This window comes from Eucyclogobius newberryi, unplaced genomic scaffold (assembly GCF_026437365.1).
Source record: "Eucyclogobius newberryi isolate DKJ021-1_F unplaced genomic scaffold, fEucNew1.0.hap1 SCAF_16, whole genome shotgun sequence".
In the NCBI taxonomy this organism is placed as follows: domain Eukaryota; kingdom Metazoa; phylum Chordata; class Actinopteri; order Gobiiformes; family Gobiidae; genus Eucyclogobius; species Eucyclogobius newberryi.
Window position 1 is genome coordinate 3,810,724 of NW_027315790.1, and position 25,288 is coordinate 3,836,011.

General features: G+C 44.2%; 1 protein-coding gene across 1 annotated transcript in view; it reads left to right on the forward strand.

The window, feature by feature from the left end:
* Positions 1–760: 760 nt before the first annotated feature.
* Positions 761–25,288, forward strand: part of LOC140361577 (probable acyl-CoA dehydrogenase 6) — a 39,121-nt gene continuing 14,593 nt past the window's right edge. The window contains exons 1-5 of the mRNA XM_072447297.1: positions 761–1,008; positions 5,355–5,475; positions 8,771–8,900; positions 9,237–9,343; positions 9,648–9,815. Coding sequence (XP_072303398.1) covers positions 790–1,008; positions 5,355–5,475; positions 8,771–8,900; positions 9,237–9,343; positions 9,648–9,815 — 745 coding nt within the window. The 5' untranslated portion in view covers positions 761–789. The remainder of the gene's footprint in view (positions 1,009–5,354; positions 5,476–8,770; positions 8,901–9,236; positions 9,344–9,647; positions 9,816–25,288) is intronic.

Here is a 25,288-nt window from a genome sequence, read left to right on the forward strand (position 1 = left end):
AGCTTGTTTTTTTCTTTTTCTTTTATTTATCTTTTTCATTTTTCATTTTATTTTTTTCTCTATTCCCTATCAAGAATATGAGAGGTTCTGTACATAGGGGTTTTGTTTATAAGAGGTTTTTTTTCCAATAAGAGTGTTATCTGTTCTTTTCTTCTGTATTGACTGCGTTGCAACACCGACATTTCCCCATTGTGTGGACAAATAAAGTCTTATCTTATCTTATCTTAAACTGAGGAAAATCATATTCAAAACTGTTCACAAAATCTGCCCTTGTAGAAATATTCTTCAAAGATTTCATGAATTCACTTTGCTCCTTCTGTAACTGTTCAGACCGTTTTACAAACCATTTGCCATTTGTATCTTGATTGTTTGTACTGTAATGGTCAAATACATCCCTCTTCTACACAAAACTGACAAGAAAAAGGCAATCAACATCATAAAGTACCTCACTGACAATATTAATCTTCCTCTCGACAGTTATCTTTGATTTTCTGACTGTACCTGTATTTATTTATCAGTTTTTTGTAATATCATTTGTTTGTGAATGCTGGAACTATCTTATTTGTTTCATTGGGTTTGTAAATTAATAAATAAAGTAGGGTTAGAACAAAAAAGAAGACGAACGCGGATCATATTATGAGCGTATTATATATATATATATATATATATATATATATATATATATATATATATATATATATATATACATATTAATAGATCATGACGTATATTCACGAGACACGCTAGGAGGAGCGACACTGCGCATGCGCATGGTTTGTTGTTGCGGAAATGGCGCTCCGCACTCAGCTCCGCTGCGGCCACAGTATTCTCTCCAGAACACGGCTCTTCTTCGGGCAATTTCCAGCTCTGGTCCGCGCGCTGTCCGAGCAAGCCTCCGGTAAAGTCTCCGGTACAACTGCCTCGTCCGGTGGAGAGCCCTCGGGGGCTCTCGTGGACCATCTGATCTACTCACACGAGCACCTGGCTCTCAAGGACTCTCTGCGGAAGGTACTGTCAACTCTGTCATCTCCAGCCCAGGCACGAGCCCACAGGGCCTGCGCATGCGCAGCTGACTGTGGGGGTGACTGTGGGGGTGACTGTGGGGGTGACTGTAGAGGCGACTTGGGGTGACTGTGGAGGTGACTGTGGAGGTGACTGTGGAGGTGACTGTGGAGGTGACTGTGGGGGTGACTGTGGAGGTGACTGTGGAGGTGACTGTGGGGGTGACTGTGGGTGACTGTGGGGGTGACTGTGGGGGGTGACTGTGGAGGTGACTGTAGAGGCGACTGGGTGTGACTGTGGAGGTGACTGTGGAGGTGACTGAGGGTGACTGAGGGTGACTGTGGGACTGACTGTGGGTGACTGTGAGGGTGACTGTGAGGGTGACTGTGAGGGTGACTGTGAGGGTGACTGTGGGTGACTGTGGGTGACTGTGGGGGTGACTGTGGGGGTGACTGTGGGGGTGACTGTGGAGGTGACTGTGGGGGTGACTGTGTGGGTGACTGTGTGGGTGACTGGAGGTGACTGTGTGGGTGACTGTGGAGGTGACTGTGTGGGTGACTGTGTGGGTGACTGTGTGGGTGACTGTGGAGGTGACTGTGGGGGTGAATGTGGAGGTGACTGGAGGTGACTGTGGGGGTGACTGTGGAGGTGACTGTGTGGGTGACTGTGTGGGTGACTGTGTGGGTGACTGTGTGGGTGACTGTGGGGGTGACTGTGGAGGTGACTGTGGAGGTGACTGTGGGGGTGACTGTGGGGGTGACTGTGGAGGTGACTGTGGAGGTGACTGTGGGGGTGACTATGGGTGACTGTGGGTGACTGTGGGGGTGACTGTGGAGGTGACTGTGGGTGACTGTGGGTGACTGTGGGTGACTGTGGAGGTGACTGTGGGGGTGACTGTGGAGGTGACTGTGGAGGTGACTGTGGGGGTGACTGTGGAGGTGACTGTGGGGGTGACTGTGGGTGACTGTGGGGGTGACTGTGGAGGTGACTGTGGGGGTGACTGTGGGGGGTGACTGTGGAGGTGACTGTAGAGGCGACTGGGTGTGACTGTGGAGGTGACTGTGGAGGTGACTGAGGGTGACTGAGGGTGACTGTGGGACTGACTGTGGGTGACTGTGAGGGTGACTGTGAGGGTGACTGTGAGGGTGACTGTGGGTGACTGTGGGTGACTGTGGGGGTGACTGTGGGGGTGACTGTGGGGGTGACTGTGGAGGTGACTGTGGGGGTGACTGTGGGGGTGACTGTGTGGGTGACTGTGTGGGTGACTGGAGGTGACTGTGTGGGTGACTGTGTGGGTGACTGTGGAGGTGACTGTGGAGGTGACTGTGGAGGTGAATGTGGAGGTGACTGTGGGGGTGACTGTGGAGGTGACTGTGTGGGTGACTGTGTGGGTGACTGTGGGGGTGACTGTGTGGGTGACTGTGGAGGTGACTGTGGGGGTGACTGTGGGGGTGACTGTGGAGGTGACTGTGGGGGTGACTGTGGGGGTGACTGTGGGGGTGACTGTGGGGGTGACTGTGGGTGACTGTGGGTGACTGTGGGGGTGACTGTGGAGGTGACTGTGGGGGTGACTGTGGAGGTGACTGGGTGACTGTGGGGGTGACTGTGGGTGACTGTGGGGGTGACTGTGGAGGTGACTGTGGGTGACTGTGGAGGTGACTGTGGGGGTGACTGTGAGTGAGACCTGCCCCTTTATGCAAAACTGAGATACAGGGGCAGTTTTGTTCCCTCAGCTATTAAAATACTAAATAGCCAGATTATAGACTACAAATGGTCAGACTACACACTCATTTATTAATTTATGGATTTATAGCTTTCTTAATCTATTTATTTATTTATTTATTCTGGACTATTATTATAGTATTTTATCCGCTGTATTCTGACACTAATCAGTGTGCCTCATGACAGGTTCTCGTGTCGTAATAGTGACTGCAGAAGAGAGTCCATGTTTCTGAAACTACAATGGAAAGTAATGAGCAACTTATATTGTATTCATCCATTTTTAATTTTAAAAAATGAATGAATGCCACAACTGAGCCCAAATAGCACAACAACAATGTAATAAAACACCAGGAATTGCTATAAAGCTAAAGAAGTGGGTACATCAGAAGAAATGTCAAAAGGGTCAGATTTACACTAGATTTACACCATAAAGGTCATAAGGTCATGGACCAGAGTGCAATATGTTTGGAATAATTTAATTATCCCAAACAGGGGAGATATTCAGGTTTTAAGAGTGTCAAAATGAGGCGAAAGTGAACCCACAAGCTGTGACCTCTGACCTCTGCTGGTCAGTGCTGCTGTGCAGGGGAGCGGTCACCTGCACAGGGGAGCGGTCACCTGCACAGGGGAGCGGTCACCTGCACAGGGGAGCGGTCACCTGCACAGGGGAGCGGTCACCTGCACAGGGGAGCGGTCACCTGTGTGTACACAACCCCCATGTGGTCAGTCTGTTACTGGATTCATGCTAAACCACATACTATTATGTTCTGATATGTCAGAATTGAAGTTATTGAAAGGGTTTCATCAAATGTTGATATTCCATGTTATAACTGTGTTAATTAAGGAGGAAACGGTGATGTATCTGAACTTTCTGGGCATGTTTCACAATCTGTATCATCTGTATCATCTGTATCATCTGTATCATCTGTATCATCTGTATCATCTGTATCATCTGTATCATCTGTATCATCTGTATCATCTCATACAGTCGGGCGAGCAACGAGCATTTTGAATGATGCCATGCAAATATTTATGACCCGACTTGGACCTCCCGGGAGCAGAAGGAGGTCACAGGCGGTCCAACAGGCGGGCCAGCAGGCGGTCACAGGCGGTCACAGGCGGTCACAGGCGGGCCAGCAGGCGGTCACAGGCGGGCCAGCAGGCGGTCACAGGCGGGCCAGCAGGCGGGCTAGCAGGCGGTCACATGTGGGCCAGCAGGCGGTCACAGGAGGGCCAGCAGGCGGGCCAGCAGGTGGTCACAGGCGGGCCAGCAGGCGGTCACAGGCGGGCCAGCAGGCGGTCTCAGGCGGGCCAGCAGGCGGGCCAGCAGGCGGTCTCAGGCGGGCCAGCAGGCGGTCTCAGGAGGGCCAGCAGGCGGTCACAGGCGGGCCAACAGGCGGTCCAAAAGGTGGTCACAGGCGGGCCAGCAGGCGGTCACAGGCGGGCCAGCAGGCAGTCTCAGGAGGGCCAGCAGGCGGTCACAGGCGGTCACAGGCGGGCCAACAGGCGGTCCAACAGGCGGTCCAACAGGCGGTCCAACAGGCGGTCCAACAGGCGGGCCAACAGGCGGTCCAACAGGCGGGCCAACAGGCGTTCACAGGAGGGCCAACAGGCGGTCACAGGAGGGCCAACAGGCGGTCACAGGCGGGCCACATACCTACATACTGAGAAGAGGACTTACCTGGCCTTCGTACAGGTCCATGTACCATTCAAGGACGTGTCATATGGTCAGATATTTATTTATGGTCACACTTGTGACTTTGTGTAAAGCCTAGAACCATCATGAGGGTGTCGGTTCATGAGGGCGTCGGTTCATGAGGGCGTCGGTTCATGAGGGTGTCGGTTCGCGAGGGTGTCGGTTCACGAGGGCGTCGGTTCACGAGGGCGTCGGTTCACGAGGGCGTCGGTTCACGAGGGCGTCGGTTGTGCTGACTTTAGCCCCAGTGAACTAAACTGTGCCAAAGTGTTTAAAACTAACTGCTATGACACATTAACCACAGTATTTTGAATCATCTGTGACTTCCTGTGGAAGGATTCAGAGGCTAAAAACAGAACTTCAGACAGGGTCACGGGGCCACGTACACTCCGCCCACTGTGTTTGTTGCACAATCTGGGCCCCTGCTCCAGACTCCATGGCTTCCTATGCGCTAATCTAAATCTAATGTTTTCCGTTTTGCACGTTGTTGCCAAGTCGAGCAAAGCGTCACGCAAATTCTAATACCTGAAGGTCCAACCCCAAAAACAGTCCAGTCCCCAGTGCAGCCGAGTCCTAGGGCTGTTTTCAGTGTTTGAGTCACGTAAAGCACTTATAGCCCAGTGGAGGTCGAGGAATGTTTGATAAACTGAATATGTATTATTCATCCAGAGTAAAGGGTTTCATCTCTAACACTGACACCCTCAGCTCTAGTGTAATCAGGGGCTTTGTGTACGCTGTACACTGATGAGAACTACTTATACAGTCATTGATTGTTTTTATAAGCGGCGTTCTCTCATCCTGATTTCTATTCATTGAAATGTAATCCCCTGTGTCCTGGTGCAAGCAAGGCCTTTTTTCACCAGGACACTTCATGCATCATAACTCTGTATTTAAACTGTTTCTACTTGTAATATATCGCCTGATGTTTGTCTAGATCATTGACCAGGAGATCAACCCTCATGTTGACCAGTGGGAGAAAGAGGGCATTTTCCCCGCCCACAAAGTCTTCAAGATTCTGGGGAACGCTGGTTTCCTGGGAGTGAACAAGCCAGTGGGTAAGAGAGACCTTTGCACCCGACTCTGCATGGCTGGAATCCACTTCACAATCTAATTATAATAAGGAAACTAAAGGTCCTCACTCCTATCTTGTATACATGGAGTTTACTTTGAAGTGTATTATTGAGTGGCCATATTTGTTGTTGGCGGTGGGCCTTCTTCTGGGCGGTGTTGACACCTGACCATGTCTCTGGTTCTGTACCTGATTCTTCTTCTTCCAGGGCCCATATGCTCTAAACGCTAGGTTCCATAGCATGACGTCATCAGGTCTTGATCCAGAACCTTCACCGGGTTCCTTCAGATCATTTCAGCGCTCTAATGTCCTGCACTTCAAAGCAAGTCTTGTTAATAGCTAGTCTTATTGCCTGGGCTGCTTTAAGATAAGATAAGATATTCCTTTATTGTCTGGGAAATGTCATTGTTCCAACGCAGTAGATACAGAGGAAAGGAAGTTTAAAAAACACTCTTAATAGAAGAATTCTTATAAACAAAAACTCCTATAGACAAAACCTCTCATTTCTTAATAAGGAATGGAGGGAAAAATAAAGATAAAGATAAAATAAAAACAGCTAGCGTAAGACAAAATAAAATAATACTAATAATAACGGTCAAATTTACGTCCTCTGATGGCAACAGTGGTATTTCAAAGTGATAATGCCTTAAATTTTACCCCTGAGCCTCTGATCCCATTGAATTGAGAATCTTAAGAGAAAATGTATTACTCATTCTGTGAAAAAAATCATGTGATCGGTATCAACATCTGCAAAATGGGCCGATCAAACGCACCAATCATACTTGTCTTAGTCATCACGTTTGCCTTGAGGTAGATGATCTGTAAGTTATTGCAGTGGTGTAATTTGTAATTTAATCTTCTTATGAAACCCTTTTGGTTAAAACGCTCTGCTGTGGTCCTTTTAAAGGGCCCATATCCTGCAAAATCCACTTTTCAGAGCTTTTAATCTTCAATACCTACAGTGCTATTGGTGCCTTGTATAAGTGTTCTTTATTGAAGTCTGCAGTCTTTAGCTAGAGAACAGTCTTTATCATTCCCCTCGGATGAGCAGATGGATGGGGCGTGCTTTCCTGTTTCAGCCCATCCTCCAGGAAGCACTCTGAACCTGTAACACGGGAAAAATAGCATCAAGTGGCATCTTTAAGTCCCGATGTATCTGCTCCCCCTAACCCCCTAACCCCCTAACCCTGCTCCCGCTCACACCTCGTCTGTTCCCGAAACTACGAGCTCACCCACTTGTCCATCTTCTTCTGTTTATCCGGAGCCGGGTTGAGGCTGAGGCGTTCCCAGGCCAGCCCAGAGACATATTCCCTCTAGCGTGTCCTGGGTCTTCCCTGGGGCCTCTTCCCGGTGGGACATGCCCGAAACACCTCCCCAGGGAGGGGCCCAGGAGGCTCCGGAACAGAAGCCCGAGCCACCTCAGCTGGAGGAGCAACGGCTCTACTCCGAGCTCCCCCCGTGTGACTGAGCTCCTCCCCCTATCTCTAAGGGAGCGCCCAGCCACCCGGTGGAGGAAACTCATTTCGACCGCTTGTATCTGTGATTTTGTCCTTTCGGTCACTACCCAAAGCTCAAGACCATAGGTGAGGTCAGAACGTAGAGTGACCGGTAAATCCAGAGCTTTGTCTTTGGACTCCACAACAGCTGCTGCAGCGACTGCATCACTGCAGCAGCTGCAGCGATCCAACTGTAAAACATAATGTTGCTTGTTAATCTGAAGGTTTGTGTGAATGTAAAAGTGACATTGACCCATTTTCTGGAATTGAATGAACACTTTACCAAATGTGGTTTATGAAGATTTATTGACCAAATAACTAAACAGATATATGAATATGGAATATGCAAATGAGTCCATAACAGATGGAGAGGCTGGACATGATTGTTCTAGATCTAGTTGTGTGTTAGAGTTAATTCTAGGACGATATTATCAGCCTGTGAAGTGCATCATACGACCAGAACCAGAAGCAGTGAGGAGATGGGCCTGTGTGTGTCTGAGAGCCTTCGTGTTCCCTCCAGGGGTCACTCAGGGGTCACGCTGCAGCTCGGTCCACACGCTGGGCAGGGCACGGACAGTGTCAGGCTGAAGAAGCACTGGATCAGGTTCAGTGCTCTGAGTTCTCTTTGGCTCTGAGGCGTTCCTCAGATAAAAAGGGCAGATTCACGGATGAGGCTGGTCTGAACAGACTGTCCTGGACTTGAAAAGTTGCAAAAAGGTCCTTTGCTTGAGTTTGCATGAATTAGTTTTAATCACGTCTAAAAACGGGCACAGAATTCTTATTTATGGGAGAGAAAAGTTAGCTTCCGCGGGCGTGTCTCTCTGGAATGTTCTTTGTACCGTGGGTTAGCTTAGCATTGCTAGGCCAGAGATGAGGCCTTTTTCTCATCTCCTGGGTTGAGGTCATTCCTTTCTTGAAGACCTGATGGAACTGAGTTTGTCTTGTTTGGGTTGGTTTTGCACCAGTGTTCGACCAATCGGCATCATGCATTCTGAGTCAGAGTTAATCCGAGAAAAAGATCCGGAATGATGCAGCCATCGTGTAGCATTAACATTAACAAGACGAGCTATAAAACAATGAAATGAACATGCAGAACACAGTAACATTCTTTAGAGTAAACTTATCTTGTGTACAAAGTTACTAAAACCGTCTTTGTTGCATTTTAGCTAATGGCTTTGTGAGTTAATTTTAATCCAGTCATTTGATGTAAACGGTTTTAGTGATATCTATTTGTTTGGTTCTGCGCTAACTGTGTGGCAAATTAGGCTAAAATGTGCCTAACTAAAAGCTAAGGTGTACGTAGACTAATGTTGATTAAAGTTTATAAGTGATCAAAAAGTGATTATGAATTTTCAAATTCTTATAGTATAACATAGTAATTTGGATAGCTGTTCAGAATCTTTTGTTTTGATAACGCTGCCTCTGTACATTTTTGAAGTTGAAAACTAAGCCTACAAAGCTTAAGATTTACATCAATACTAAAATAATTTGCAAAAATTTGATAAGAAAAATATTTTTTTGCTATTGAAAACATTAACCTCATTAAAAGGAAAAGTGTGCATAGATATTAGTTCAAGGTTTGGCAAAGGTTAGTATAAATTTAAACGGCTCCTGTGGTTAAAGAAGGGATTGTTGTTTAAGCAGCTCAGCGTTGCTTGTGTAACGCTGAAGGGTTTGAGACTGACGGACCCAAGAGTGCAGAGGTCGTTGTTCTGGACTTTAGTTGGTCTGTGTCTTTGTCCATGTGTCTGGTGTCTTGTGGTGACCTCCATGTGTGTCTTGCAGAGTACGGTGGGCTGGGGCTGGACTTCAGCTACAGCATGGCTGTGGCAGAGGAGCTGGGACACATCCGCTGTGGAGGCGTGCCCATGGCCATCGGAGTGCAGACCGACATGGCCACGCCCGCGCTGGCTAGGTATGACCACGTGAATACTTCATTTACTCGTTTCCCCACTGCTCTGTACTATTGTACTATATATATATATATATATATATATATATATATATATATATATATATATATATATATATATATATTTGTATAAATTATTGCATGCATTATTAGCAAGTATTGAAGAAATCTACATTATAGCAGTTGGAATATAGACAGATTTAAAATAAAAAAACATCACTCAACAAAGTAATACAATTTGACGGATTGAAATGACAGGGTGACTCATGAGATCCTTGAGGATAAAGAAAACATATTTATGGTCTGTCGGTCTCTGATGTCTCGTCTGTGCTTGCTCAGGTTTGGCTCTGAGGCTTTGAAGAGCGAGTTCCTGCTCCCGTCCATCCTGGGGGACAAAGTGTCCTGTCTGGGCGTGAGTGAGGCGGGAGCCGGCTCCGATGTCTCCAGTAAGTCTTTTCTTTCCAAATTGACTCTTACACATATTATAACAGATTTTGACGTGCGGTGATGAGAGCAAGGGAGGCGGAATGAAGAGTAAATGTATCATGTAACATATTTGTCTGCTTGATGTTAAATATATTTTATTATATGTCAGTGAAAGCACTTTTCTTACATAAAAGTGAAAACATGTGTTTTTGTTTTCAGTAATAACACTAAATTAACTGTACATAATTACAGATTTATTTAAGATGGTTGTTTTTGTTCTCTTGGTTTGAATGTGTAAGAGCGTGACCTGAGCTTGTGGTGCAGGCGTCCGGACTCAGGCCGTGAGGAAAGGCGACGACTATGTCATCAACGGAGGCAAAATGTGGACCACAAACGGCACTCAGGCCGACTGGATGTGTCTGCTCGCCAACACCAGCCACGGGCCCCCGCACAAGAACAAGTCTCTCATCTGCCTTCCCATGGACCTTCCAGGTACTCTCTGTCTGCCCTTTGACCCATAGTGTAGCGTCTCCCCATCGCCGCCGTCTCCTCGTCTCTTACGACATTCTCTCACACATGAGGCAAAGCAGCATCAGAACACACTTGAAACTATTTAATCAAGCAAACGGTCTGAAGTGTCTAAAATAATCTAATATACAGGTATTTTCCCTTGTAGTAAATATTGAAAGGGTGGCAGAGTAATTGCAACACTGCTGGAAGAAACATTTCATCTTTAATTTGAAGTTGATGTCATTGGAAGAACAAAATATGGAGCATGATATTTTTTACAGAAAAGACCACAACAATGAGTAAAAACAAATCATACTTTAAGGAGTAGCAGAAATGATGTCATATGGAGCTCATAGACTCACACTGGGAAGAGTAAGAGTACTGTTACTTAAATACAAATGTTACTCAGGTAGGAGTAAAGATTTCGTGCTAGAAGTATAAATTGTGTGTGTATAATTTGACCACCCCTCACATCAGAACATATGGAGTGTTGTGTTGTGCCGGAGGTTCCTGTACAGGCCCAACTGGCAGATGATAAACAGTGGAGTCATTTGAAGGAGGTGGAAAATCTGTGTCTCTGACCTGGAAAGACCTAAACAAAGATGTTAAAATCTTAAACTGGTTGGCTACATTGACGTCCGTTTGCATTTTCATTAATTCGCTCTTTTACGTCTCCGTGAATATGAGGTAGCTTGTCATCAAATGACCTTCATTATTTAGCTTTACACCAGCAGAACGTGCTGTGCCAGCTCTTTCCCCCTGACCTTGATGCCCGTATCTGTTCAGAGTCTGCTGTGAGAGAGTTACTAAAGAGGAATGAAAGTGACAATGGGGAAATGGGAGAGTAAAGTTTGTGCACGTCTAAACTGAGAGAAAGGAGATATGATATGCATCATCAGCACTCAATTTGTAGTGGGCACACACAAATCCAACCGCACTTCTACTGAGTGTATGGCGTATCATTAGTTTGTTCAACAAAGCGTAGTTCTGTTATAATAGGCTCCACGCCGCTGTGAGCTCTCCTCCAGAGAGAGGACACGCTCTCACGCTCTCACGCTCTCACGCACACACTTCTGCTTGTGTCATTGTTGTGTCCTGTAGAGCCGGCACTCAGGCTCAATCTAACCTTTTTGCACGGGCTGCTACTCTGTTATGTAGTACATGAGCGTGCAAGCTGGGACGAGGTGTTTAGGTGGAAAACAGAGCGTCTCACAAGTGAACAAGGCTAACATGGCTAACTGGCCCTGTGCGGCTGCGGGCGGCCATCCCTCCGATGCTAAACTTGAACGGCCCTGTGTGGACTCTCCAGGGACTTGCCCGTCAAAATGAGGAGAGTAGATAACTTAACAAGAGTTGGCCCTTATGATGCGTGAAATGCATCGGGACACGACATCAAGAGCGGGGCCTGGCGCAGCCCAATACGACCAAATTGAATCTGACATAAAGGAGCTGAAAGCCAGAGGAGGAGACAAAGTGTGCATCAGTTACAGGTGCTGAGGGCCAAGGTGGTGGAGCTGTGGACGGAGGTAAAGGATATGATTCTGGAGTCACGGAAGGAAAAGATGGAGACAACACTGAAATTTCCCATAAGAAGGTGATTTGAGAAGAGAAAGAGCACATCTGTGAGAATAAGGCAGAGGTGATCATCAGGAAAATGCAAAACACAGAACTGAACAGCGACAAGAGGTGGAGCCATCAATGTGGGGAATGTGAGTTCAGGATGTGGTCACATGGGACTGATGGTTGTGACATGACATTACGCTCCGTGTTGTCTGCTTTGTACATAAACTCATCCACTCATTAATGTGCCAAATGTGGGAGAATTAAAATGGAACAAAACAAAAAAATATTACTATTCATCATCCAGAAGCAAACATAGGAGGGGAGTTTCCATGTTGATTTCAAACTGAAGCTGTAAAGACAAAGATGGCTTTGGATGGCCTTCTATATTAATATTATGGACCTGATTGCAAACAACTCAAGGAGAACCCTAATCTGTGGCGGTGTTTAGCAATATTTGCCTTCAACCTTCATTAGACGTGTCAAACTCGAGAGGCGCTGGAGGGAAGTAAATAATAAATGACATAAATTAATTAAAAAGATGGGACTGATTGACATCTGGATTCATCTGGATGTATTTAAATTTGTGGCGCTGGTGAGACCCATCCATCCATCCATCTTCTTCAGCTTATCCGGGGCCGGGTCACAGGGGCAGCAGTCTAAGCAGGGACTCCCAGACTTCCTTCTCCCCAGACACTTCTTCTAACTCCTCCGGGGGGATCCCGATGTGCTCCCAGGCCAGCCGAGAGACATAGTCTCTCCAGCGTGTCCTGGGTCTTCCCCGGGGCCTCTTCACTGTGGGACATGCCTGAAACGCCTCCCCAGGGAGGGGCCCAGGAGGCTCCGGAACAGATGCCCGAGCCACCTCAGCTGGAGGAGCAGAGGCTCTACTCCGAGCTGCCCCCGTGTGACTGAGCTCTTCCCCCTATCTCTAAGGAAGCGCCCAGCCACCCGGTGGAGGAAACTCATTTCGAGCGCTTGTATCTGTGATTAAAGGACCACATCAGGGTGTTTCATAAGGATAAACAACAGAACTGCAAACTTACAGATCATCTACAAGACAAATGTTATGACGTGTAAAGTGTGATTAGTGTCTGATTGGCCCATTTTGCAGATCACTGATCATGTGATTTTTGCTGTGATCGCGGCCGATCGATTTGCGCACCTCTAGTTATAATAATAATTTCTCAAAGCGGGTCATGGATACAGCGAAGCGCTAATGTAGATGGTCCAGGACTGACACGCATCATTTACAGATGGACTGTAGACTCAAGGGGTCATCCAGCCAGGTACGGGACTGAGGGGGTCACCACTGGTGCAGCAGGAGCCAGGCATCTGGGGACCTAAAATATTGAACATTGTTGATGGGGAAAGTCGGAGGAATCAGAGGATGTGGTCGAGCTGCCATACTTCCCCCAAGGCAGCGCCGCTAAAACTGTGGGTTTTATGTGTGTTCCTCACAGGAACGAGCTGGTCCTTCATGAGACTGTGTTGGCGTCTTTAATGTGGACACCTCTGTAGACACATTGAACACCACCACAGCATTTTCTATCTTAAGCCTATGTAGAGGCGCATTGACGTGTAACCAAAATGGCGTGAATGAGGCGTGAATGAGGCGTAAAGTACGATGCCTTTCCACTATTTTGGTCGAATCAAGCGGCACAAACACAGCGAACGGGAATCAAAGCACGAACAACCTGTGTGAACACTGGACGAAGCTTAGAGCCATCAATGTGAATACAGCATTCAACAAGCGACTGGACTATGTCTAATAATCATAGGCCAAACGTCCCTTTAAGTCCAAGATTGTCATTAAAAGCTGTAAAATATAACTTATGTGCAATGATAGAAAATGTCTCCATGAAAGTTCTGTCCGGCCTCTGTCACAGATCGAATGCCCAAATTTAATGTTTAATTTGCCGTTAGAAGAAATCCTAGGCCACAATTTCTGTTTCTGTTAGTGCTGTTAGTGCTGTTAGTGCTGTTGTACTGTTAGTACTGTTAGTACTGTTAGTACTGTTAGTGCTGTTAGTGCTGTTGTACTGTTAGTACTGTTAGTGCTGTTAGTACTGTTAGTGCTGTTGTACTGTTAGTACTGTTAGTACTGTTAGTGCTGTTAGTGCTGTTAGTGCTGTTGTACTGTTAGTACTGTTAGTACTGTTAGTACTGTTAGTGCTGTTAGTACTGTTAGTGCTGTTGTACTGTTAGTACTGTTAGTACTGTTAGTACTGTCAGTACTGTTAGTGCTGTTAGTACTGTTAGTACTGTTAGTACTGTTAGTACTGTTAGTGCTGTTAGTACTGTTAGTGCTGTTAGTACTGTTAGTACTGTTAGTACTGTTAGTGCTGTTGTACTGTTAGTACTGTTAGTACTGTTAGTGCTGTTAGTACTGTTAGTGCTGTTAGTACTGTTAGTGCTGTTGTACTGTTAGTACTGTTAGTGCTGTTGTACTGTTAGTGCTGTTAGTGCTGTTGTACTGTTAGTGCTGTTAGTACTGTTAGTACTGTCAGTACTGTTAGTGCTGTTAGTACTGTTAGTACTGTCAGTACTGTTAGTGCTGTTAGTGCTGTTAGTACTGTTAGTGCTGTTGTACTGTTAGTGCTGTTAGTACTGATGTTGTTGTAGTTACTGATGATGCCATTCCAGGGATAAACCAGTACTTGGGTGTTTTAGGTCAGACTGCTAAACCAAGTCTTAGAAACTTGGGTGTTGTCTTTGACAAAGACATGTCTTTAGAGCACCACTCCAAGCTGTTGACGAGGAACTGTTTCTTTCAGTTGAGGAAAATCTCTAAGCTCAGGAAAATGGTGTCTCAAAATGACCTGGAACTTATAATTCATGCATTTGTGTCTTCACGTTTAGACTATTGTAACAGTTTGTTTTCCTGTCTTAACAAGAAGGAACTCTCTCGTCTGCAGCTGGTCCAGAACTCTGCAGTGAGGATCTTGACCCGCACAAATAGAAGGGCCCACATTTAAATGCACTTGTTTTACGGACTGATTTTACTGTATATTGTTGTATATGTATTGTTCACTGTAAGTTTTTTGTGTTTTTATTGTTTTATTCTGTGTTTTGTGAAGCACTTTGTGACCTCTGTCTGTGAAAGGTGCTATATAAATAAAATTTACTTACTTACTTACTTACTGTTAGTACTGTTAGTACTGTTAGTGCTGTTAGTGCTGTTAGTACTGTTAGTGCTGTTAGTACTGTTAGTACTGTTAGTACTGTTAGTACTGTTAGTGCTGTTAGTACTTAGTGCTGTTGTACTGTTAGTACTGTTAGTACTGTTAGTACTGTTAGTGCTGTTAGTACTGTTAGTACTGTTAGTGCTGTTGTACTGTTAGTACTGTTAGTGCTGTTAGTACTGTTAGTGCTGTTGTACTGTTAGTACTGTTAGTACTGTTAGTACTGTTAGTACTGTTAGTACTGTTAGTACTGTTAGTGCTGTTGTACTGTTTGTACTGTTAGTACTGTTAGTGCTGTTGTACTGTTAGTGCTGTTTGTACTGTTAGTACTGTTAGTACTGTTAGTACTGTTAGTGCTGTTAGTACTGTTAGTGCTGTTAGTACTGTTAGTGCTGTTGTACTGTTAGTGCTGTTAGTGCTGTTAGTGCTGTTAGTGCTGTTAGTACTGTTAGTACTGTTAGTACTGTTAGTGCTGTTAGTACTGTTAGTGCTGTTGTACTGTTAGTGCTGTTAGTACTGTTAGTACTGTTAGTGCTGTTAGTGCTGTTAGTGCTGTTAGTGCTGTTAGTGCTGTTAGTACTGTTAGTACTGTTAGTACTGTTAGTACTGTTAGTGCTGTTGTACTGTTAGTGCTGTTAGTACTGTTAGTACTGTTAGTGCTGTTAGTGCTGTTAGTACTGTTAGTGCTGTTAGTACTGTTAGTGCTGTTGTACTGTTAGTGCTGTTGTACTGTTAGTGCTGTTAGTACTGTTAGTACTGTCAGTACTGTTAGTGCTGTTAGTACTGTTAGTACTGTCAGTACTGTTAGTGCTGTTAGTACTGTTAGTACTGTCAGTACTGTTAGTGCTGTTAGTGCTGTTAGTACTGTTAGTGCTGTTGTACTGTTAGTGCTGTTAGTACTGATGTTGTTGTAGTTACTGATGATGCCATTCCAGGGATAAACCAGTACTTGGGTGTTTTAGGTCAGACTGCTAAACCAAGTCTTAGAAACTTGGGTGTTGTCTTTGACAAAGACATGTCTTTAGAGCACCACTCCAAGCTGTTGACGAGGAACTGTTTCTTTCAGTTGAGGAAAATCTCTAAGCTCAGGAAAATGGTGTCTCAAAATGACCTGGAACTTATAATTCATGCATTTGTGTCTTCACGTTTAGACTATTGTAACAGTTTGTTTTCCTGTCTTAACAAGAAGGAACTCTCTCGTCTGCAGCTGGTCCAGAACTCTGCAGTGAGGATCTTGACCCGCACAAATAGAAGGGCCCACATTTAAATGCACTTGTTTTACGGACTGATTTTACTGTATATTGTTGTATATGTATTGTTCACTGTAAGTTTTTTGTGTTTTTATTGTTTTATTCTGTGTTTTGTGAAGCACTTTGTGACCTCTGTCTGTGAAAGGTGCTATATAAATAAAATTTACTTACTTACTTACTTACTGTTAGTACTGTTAGTACTGTTAGTGCTGTTAGTGCTGTTAGTACTGTTAGTGCTGTTAGTACTGTTAGTACTGTTAGTACTGTTAGTACTGTTAGTGCTGTTGTACTGTTAGTGCTGTTGTACTGTTAGTACTGTTAGTACTGTTAGTGCTGTTAGTGCTGTTAGTGCTGTTGTACTGTTAGTGCTGTTGTACTGTTAGTACTGTTTGTACTGTTAGTGCTGTTAGTGCTGTTAGTACTGTTAGTGCTGTTAGTACTGTTAGTACTGTTTGTACTGTTAGTACTGTTAGTGCTGTTGTACTGTTAGTGCTGTTAGTACTGTTAGTGCTGTTAGTACTGTTAGTACTGTTAGTGCTGTTGTACTGTTAGTACTGTTAGTACTGTTAGTACTGTTAGTACTGTTAGTGCTGTTAGTACTGTTAGTACTGTTAGTACTGTTAGTGCTGTTGTACTGTTAGTACTGTTAGTACTGTTAGTGCTGTTGTACTGTTAGTACTGTTAGTACTGTTTGTACTGTTAGTACTGTTAGTGCTGTTGTACTGTTAGTGCTGTTAGTACTGTTAGTGCTGTTGTACTGTTAGTACTGTTAGTACTGTTAGTACTGTTAGTACTGTTAGTGCTGTTAGTACTGTTAGTACTGTTAGTGCTGTTGTACTGTTAGTACTGTTAGTACTGTTAGTGCTGTTGTACTGTTAGTACTGTTAGTACTGTTTGTACTGTTAGTACTGTTAGTGCTGTTGTACTGTTAGTGCTGTTAGTACTGTTAGTGCTGTTGTACTGTTAGTACTGTTAGTGCTGTTAGTACTGTTAGTGCTGTTTGTACTGTTAGTGCTGTTTGTACTGTTAGTGCTGTTGTACTGTTAGTACTGTTAGTACTGTTAGTGCTGTTGTACTGTTAGTACTGTTAGTACTGTTAGTGCTGTTGTACTGTTAGTACTGTTAGTACTGTTAGTGCTGTTGTACTGTTAGTACTGTTAGTACTGTTAGTGCTGTTAGTACTGTTAGTACTGTTTGTACTGTTAGTACTGTTAGTACTGTTAGTGCTGTTGTACTGTTAGTGCTGTTAGTGCTGTTAGTACTGTTAGTACTGTTAGTGCTGTTAGTGCTGTTAGTGCTGTTAGTGCTGTTAGTGCTGTTAGTACTGTTAGTGCTGTTAGTACTGTTAGTGCTGTTAGTACTGTTAGTGCTGTTAGTACTGTTAGTACTGTTTGTACTGTTAGTACTGTTAGTGCTGTTGTACTGTTAGTGCTGTTAGTACTGTTAGTGCTGTTGTACTGTTAGTACTGTTAGTACTGTTAGTACTGTTAGTACTGTTAGTGCTGTTAGTACTGTTAGTACTGTTAGTGCTGTTGTACTGTTAGTACTGTTAGTACTGTTAGTGCTGTTGTACTGTTAGTACTGTTAGTACTGTTAGTGCTGTTGTACTGTTAGTACTGTTAGTACTGTTAGTGCTGTTAGTACTGTTAGTACTGTTTGTACTGTTAGTACTGTTAGTACTGTTAGTGCTGTTGTACTGTTAGTGCTGTTAGTGCTGTTAGTACTGTTAGTACTGTTAGTGCTGTTAGTGCTGTTAGTGCTGTTAGTGCTGTTAGTGCTGTTAGTACTGTTAGTGCTGTTAGTACTGTTAGTGCTGTTAGTACTGTTAGTGCTGTTAGTACTGTTAGTGCTGTTGTACTGTTAGTACTGTTAGTACTGTTAGTGCTGTTGTACTGTTAGTGCTGTTAGTACTGTTAGTACTGTTTGTACTGTTAGTACTGTTAGTGCTGTTAGTACTGTTAGTGCTGTTAGTACTGTTAGTGCTGTTGTACTGTTAGTGCTGTTAGTACTGTTAGTGCTGTTAGTACTGTTAGTGCTGTTGTACTGTTAGTGCTGTTAGTGCTGTTAGTACTGTTAGTGCTGTTGTACTGTTAGTGCTGTTAGTACTGTTAGTACTGTTAGTGCTGTTAGTACTGTTAGTGCTGTTAGTACTGTTAGTACTGTTAGTGCTGTTAGTACTGTTAGTGCTGTTAGTACTGTTAGTACTGTTAGTACTGTTAGTACTGTTAGTGCTGTTGTACTGTTAGTGCTGTTAGTACTGTTAGTGCTGTTAGTACTGTTAGTACTGTTAGTGCTGTTGTACTGTTAGTGCTGTTAGTGCTGTTAGTACTGTTAGTGCTGTTGTACTGTTAGTGCTGTTAGTACTGTTAGTACTGTTAGTGCTGTTAGTACTGTTAGTGCTGTTAGTACTGTTAGTACTGTTAGTACTGTTAGTACTGTTAGTGCTGTTGTGCTGTTAGTACTGTTAGTACTGTTAGTGCTGTTAGTACTGTTAGTGCTGTTAGTACTGTTAGTACTGTTAGTACTGTTAGTGCTGTTAGTGCTGTTAGTGCTGTTAGTACTGTTAGTGCTGTTGTACTGTTAGTGCTGTTAGTACTGTTAGTGCTGTTGTACTGTTAGTGCTGTTGTACTGTTAGTACTGTTAGTACTGTTAGTACTGTTAGTACTGTTAGTACTGTTAGTACTGTTAGTACTGTTAGTACTGTTAGTGCTGTTAGTACTGTTAGTACTGTTAGTACTGTTAGTACTGTTAGTACTGTTAGTGCTGTTAGTACTGTTAGTGCTGTTGTACTGTTAGTACTGTTAGTACTGTTAGTGCTGTTGTACTGTTAGTGCTGTTAGTACTGTTAGTACTGTTTGTACTGTTAGTACTGTTAGTGCTGTTAGTACTGTTAGTGCTGTTAGTACTGTTAGTGCTGTTGTACTGTTAGTACTGTTAGTACTGTTAGTACTGTTAGTACTGTTAGTGCTGTTAGTACTGTTAGTACTGTTAGTGCTGTTGTACTGTTAGTACTGTTAGTACTGTTAGTGCTGTTGTACTGTTAGTACTGTTAGTACTGTTTGTACTGTTAGTACTGTTAGTGCTGTTGTACTGTTAGTGCTGTTAGTACTGTTAGTGCTGTTGTACTGTTAGTACTGTTAGTGCTGTTAGTACTGTTAGTGCTGTTTGTACTGTTAGTGCTGTTTGTACTGTTAGTGCTGTTGTACTGTTAGTACTGTTAGTACTGTTAGTGCTGTTGTACTGTTAGTACTGTTAGTACTGTTAGTGCTGTTGTACTGTTAGTACTGTTAGTACTGTTAGTGCTGTTGTACTGTTAGTACTGTTAGTACTGTTAGTGCTGTTAGTACTGTTAGTACTGTTTGTACTGTTAGTACTGTTAGTACTGTTAGTGCTGTTGTACTGTTAGTACTGTTAGTGCTGTTGTACTGTTAGTGCTGTTGTACTGTTAGTGCTGTTAGTGCTGTTAGTACTGTTAGTACTGTTAGTACTGTTAGTGCTGTTGTACTGTTAGTGCTGTTAGTACTGTTAGTACTGTTAGTGCTGTTAGTGCTGTTAGTGCTGTTAGTGCTGTTAGTGCTGTTAGTACTGTTAGTGCTGTTAGTACTGTTAGTGCTGTTAGTACTGTTAGTGCTGTTGTACTGTTAGTACTGTTAGTACTGTTAGTGCTGTTGTACTGTTAGTGCTGTTAGTACTGTTAGTACTGTTTGTACTGTTAGTACTGTTAGTGCTGTTAGTACTGTTAGTGCTGTTAGTACTGTTAGTGCTGTTGTACTGTTAGTGCTGTTGTACTGTTAGTGCTGTTAGTACTGTTAGTACTGTTAGTGCTGTTGTACTGTTAGTGCTGTTAGTACTGTTAGTACTGTTAGTGCTGTTAGTACTGTTAGTGCTGTTAGTACTGTTAGTACTGTTAGTACTGTTAGTACTGTTAGTGCTGTTAGTACTGTTAGTGCTGTTAGTACTGTTAGTACTGTTAGTACTGTTAGTACTGTTAGTGCTGTTGTACTGTTAGTGCTGTTAGTACTGTTAGTGCTGTTAGTACTGTTAGTACTGTTAGTGCTGTTGTACTGTTAGTGCTGTTAGTACTGTTAGTGCTGTTGTACTGTTAGTGCTGTTAGTGCTGTTAGTACTGTTAGTGCTGTTGTACTGTTAGTGCTGTTAGTACTGTTAGTACTGTTAGTGCTGTTAGTACTGTTAGTGCTGTTAGTACTGTTAGTACTGTTAGTACTGTTAGTACTGTTAGTGCTGTTGTGCTGTTAGTACTGTTAGTACTGTTAGTGCTGTTAGTACTGTTAGTGCTGTTAGTACTGTTAGTACTGTTAGTACTGTTAGTGCTGTTAGTGCTGTTAGTGCTGTTAGTACTGTTAGTGCTGTTGTACTGTTAGTGCTGTTAGTACTGTTAGTGCTGTTAGTACTGTTAGTACTGTTAGTACTGTTAGTACTGTTAGTGCTGTTAGTACTGTTAGTGCTGTTGTACTGTTAGTACTGTTAGTACTGTTAGTGCTGTTGTACTGTTAGTGCTGTTAGTACTGTTAGTACTGTTTGTACTGTTAGTACTGTTAGTGCTGTTAGTACTGTTAGTGCTGTTAGTACAAACAGTACTAACAGTACTGTTAGTGCTGTTAGTGCTGTTAGTACTCAAATCAAATCAAATCAATTTATTTTTGTAAGGCCCAAAATCACAACAACAGTTGCCTCTGAGGGCCACAGGGAGAAATGAATCAACAATGTCTGTGGTGGCGATGGAGTCAGACAATGTCTGTGGTGGCGAGGGACGATGTCCCAGGGTCCTCTGTCCTTAGACTCTTCCTTCTCGGCCAGGAAAAACTACAAAAAAAACCTCTTTGGGGAAAAAAGCGTAGAAACCTGGAGGAGTTCCAGTGAAGGAGAGATCCGACTCTCACAGACGGACAGACGGACACGAGGGAGACTGGAGCTGGACCCACTCTTCAGGCAGATGAGGGACCGTCTGATTCGAGCTGGACCCACTCTTCAGGCAGATGAGGGACCGACTGAGGCGAACTGGACCCACTCTTCAGGCAGATGAGGGACCGACTGAGGCGAACTGGACCCACTCTTCAGGCAGATGAGGGACCGTCTGAGGCGAGCTGGACCCACTCTTCAGGCAGATGAGGGACCGTCTGAGGCGAGCTGGACCCACTCTTCAGGCAGATGAGGGACCGACTGAGGCGAACTGGACCCACTCTTCAGGCAGATGAGGGACCGACTGAGGCGAACTGGACCCACTCTTAAGGCAGATGAGGGACCGTCTGAGGCGAGCTGGACCCACTCTTCAGGCAGATGAGGGACCGTCTGAGGCGAGCTGGACCCACTCTTCAGGCAGATGAGGGACCGTCGGAGTCGAGCTGGACCCACTAACAGTACTAACAGCACTAACAGTACTGTTAGTACTGTTAGTGCTGTTAGTACTGTTAGTGCTGTTAGTACTGTTAGTACTGTTAGTGCTGTTAGTGCTGTTAGTGCTGTTAGTGCTGTTAGTACTGTAGTACTGTAGTACTTTAGTACTGTTGTCCTCTGCAGCTGCATTTTGAACCTGTTAAAGCTTTTGATAAAGGTTCACTAAAATATGCAGGTTGTGGGTTTGCTCCTCTCTCATGACAGTGGACATCTGTGTGTAACTGTGTGTAACTGTGTGTAACTGTGTGTATCTGAGTGTAACTGTGTGTAACTGTGTGTAACTGTGTGTAACTGTGTGTATCTGTGTGTAACTCTGTGTAACTCTGTGTAACTGTGTATAACATGCCACTGTTTCTGAGATAACGTCACTCCTTCCAAATATTATGGCTAAGCATGGAGGAGCTAAACAGCTGATTGTGCACGTGGGTGCAGTGGACATGCGGCGGGAACAGACTGAAGTTTTGAAAAAAGACTTCTTGAAGTTATTCGACGTGCTTGATAAAATGGAAATCAAAACATTCATAAGTGGACCTCTTCCAAACATCGACAGGAGGATAAACAAGTTTAGCCGGCTTCTTCAGCTGAACACATGGCTGTCCAAAGAGTGTTCCCCGAGAGGACTACACTACATTGAGAACTTCTATCTATTTTGGAAACGAGAGGACCTGTTTAAGAGAAATGGCCCCCACCTATGCAGAGGTGGAGTGAGGGTGCTGACAGAGAACCTGCTCCACGCTCTGAGGCATTGGACGGGGCCTGGACAGGGTCCTGAGCAGATAGTTAGAGAAGAGAGGAATGAGAGAAGAATTCCTGCTCCATCAGCCAGAGACCGAGCCAATGTTTCAACATCAAAAGCACCACAACCTCAGCCTCCACCAAAGGATTCATCAGCAGCTGCTCCACCACCACCAGCAAAGGATTCAGCTCCAGCTGCTCCACATTCCCCTCCACCGCCTCCAGCAAAGGAACAATCTTCAAAGGCCTTGGACCCATCTGTGACAAGCTCAACAACATCCCTGTCATCGCCCCTGCCTTCACACCAGCCCTGGGTTCCCCCTGCAACATCTACTCCCACTAAAGATTCATCATTCTCCTTCTCATCTCCACTCTCACCCATGGGCCTTCCCAGCCATTTTGAAAGCCTGATCAAATCAGGCATTAAGATGGCTCCACTCACGCCCAATATAGCAAGGGCTATGTCAGTACCGACTACACCAACAAAAGCCCCACCACCCATCCCCCCTCGCCTCTCACCTGGTCCCAAACTCTCCTTGGCTACAAAAGCCCCACCACCCATCCAACCTCGCCTTTCACCTGGTATCTCCCATAGCTAGGATGCACTGGGTCTCAGCGTTGCCGGGACTTATTGTCACATTAAAAATCAAACCAACCCGGGGCCCTATGTAAAAAGAGCCCCCCCTAGTGCTATTTCTGTAGTCACATCATCACAGAGATGGAAAAACAAAATGCGAGTCAGGCCCAATCTGAGAAATGTGATTCATATTCCCTGTGAGAAGATAAAGCCCAGTCTCACTGAAACTAGTCTGAAACTTGCTGTGCTAAATGTCAGATCCTTATGTAACAAATCTCTCTTAATTAATAATTGTATTTCTTCTTATAATCTTGATTTTATGTTTTTAACTGAAACATGGCTTGACAAAAACACAGGAAATGTAGTTCTGATAGAATCTGCTCCACCCAACTTTAAGTTTGAATCTGAAACACGAGAAAACAAAAAAGGGGGTGGAGTCTGTGCTGTCTTTAGAGATGAAATAATTACCCGCAGGTTGTCTTTTGGGGTGTTTTCATCATTTGAGGATGTATCCTTTAAAATGGAGCTAAAACGGTCTCCATCCATTCTCTTCATTGTTTTATACAAGCCTCCCCAGCACTGCCAACGTTTTATTGATGAATTTACTGAGATGCTTTCAGTCATATGCACAGACTTTGATGGTTTGGTCATTACAGGTGATTTCAATGTGCATGTTGATAATATTTGTGACAGAAACGCTAAACAGCTTGATGCTGTCCTTGAAACCTTCAGTCTTACTCAGCATGTGAGAGGCCCCACCCACAGCAAAGGACACACTCTAGATCTCATAATTACAAAGGGGGTAAATATTTCAAATGTTAATGTGATCGATGTTGCTCTGTCTGATCATTTCTGTGTCTTCTTTGACCTGTCTGTTTCTCCCAAACCTCCGGTTGGTCCTGCAGTTGTTCAGAGGAGACACATAAGTGATGGCACAGGTGCACTGTTTATGGAAATGATAAACTTTGAAAATGTCTCATGTTCTAATGTAAATGATTTGTTGAACTCTGTTACATCTAGTGTTTTGAATGTTCTGGACACTATCGCCCCTATAAAGGCTAAAATGGTTAAAAATAAGCAGAAGGCGCCGTGGAGAAATGATGATTCGGTCAGGGCACAGAAAAGGGAGTGCCGCAGGGCCGAACGGAAATGGCGCAAGTCAAAGCTCCAGGTTCAAAAAGAGATTTACAAAGAAAAGCTGAACATGTACAACCTAATCTTATGTAGAACTAGGGAAAGATATTTTTCTGAAATAATTGGAAGCTGCAGTAACAACTCGCGTGTCCTGTTTGCCACAGTAAACAGATTAACAAACCCTCCAGCTCAGCTGCCGTTAGAACTCATTTCCACATCCAAGTGTAATGAGTTTGCATTATTCTTTAATGACAAAGTTCAGGGCATTAAAAATGCTATAAATCCCACAATGCAAAAAATTACCCTAAAACCACCAAGACACTTAGAGCTAACTCACTTTGCACCAGTAACTGACAAAACTGTCCATGAGATCATCACCAGTCTGAGTTCATCTACATGCTGCCTTGATGTGTTACCCACCAAATTTCTAAAGTCTGTGCTGAACAGTTTGTTAGCACCATTCACTCACATGTCGCTTCAATCTGGAACATTCCCAATGTCTTTGAAAACTGCGGTCATAAAGCCTCTCCTAAAGAAGAGCAGTCTTGATGCCGCAGTACTGAGTCATTACCGGCCCATCTCTAATCTGCCATTTTTGGGGCAAAGTCCTTGAAAAGGTTGTTTACCAACAGCTCACAGATTTCCTCTTAATAAACAACTCATTTGATGTTTTTCAGTCAGGTTTTAGACCTCATCACAGCACTGAGACTGCTCTTGTCAAGGTGACAAATGACATCCGCCTGAACACTGACACGGGCAAAGCCTCTGTCTTAATTCTGTTAGATCTGAGTGCTGCTTTTGACACTGTCGATCATGGGATCCTCTTACAGAGACTAGAGGACTGGGTGGGCATCACTGGCACTGCCCTAAACTGGTTAAGGTCCTATCTGGAAGACAGGAAGTACTTTGTTGAAATTGGTAGCTGTGTCTCAGACCACATGACCCTGACCTGTGGAGTGCCCCAAGGGTCAGTCCTGGGTCCCCTTCTGTTCAACCTCTACATGCTGCCGTTGGGTCAGTTGATACGCAGTGAAAATGTGTCCTATCACAATTATGCAGACGACACTCAGATCTATGTTTCACTATCGGCAGGTGACAATGGACCAGTAGATTCACTCTGTCACTGCATCCAACAGATCAGTTTGTGGATGCAAAACAACTTTCTCCAGCTGAACTCAGACAAGACTGAAATAATCGTTTTTTTTTGGCCCACAGAAACAAAGAGAAAGTGTTAGCGGTCACCTCCAGAGTCTCGCTCTAAAACCTACAAACCAAATTAGAAATCTGGGAGTAATAATGGACTCAGACTTGAACTTTAATAGCCACGTCAAATCAATAACATCAGCGGCTTTTTACCATCTAAAAAACATTGCCAAAATCAAAAATATAGTGTCAAAACCAGATTTAGAGAGACTTATCCATGTGTTTGTCTCCAGTAGATTAGACTGTAACGGCCTGCTCACTGGTCTCTCCAAACGAGCTGTAAAACAGCTGCAGTACATCCAGAACGCTGCTGCTCGGGTCCTGACCAGAACCAGGAAGTATGATCACATTAGTCCTGTTCTCAGGTCTCTGCACTGCCCCCTGTGGCTCAGAGA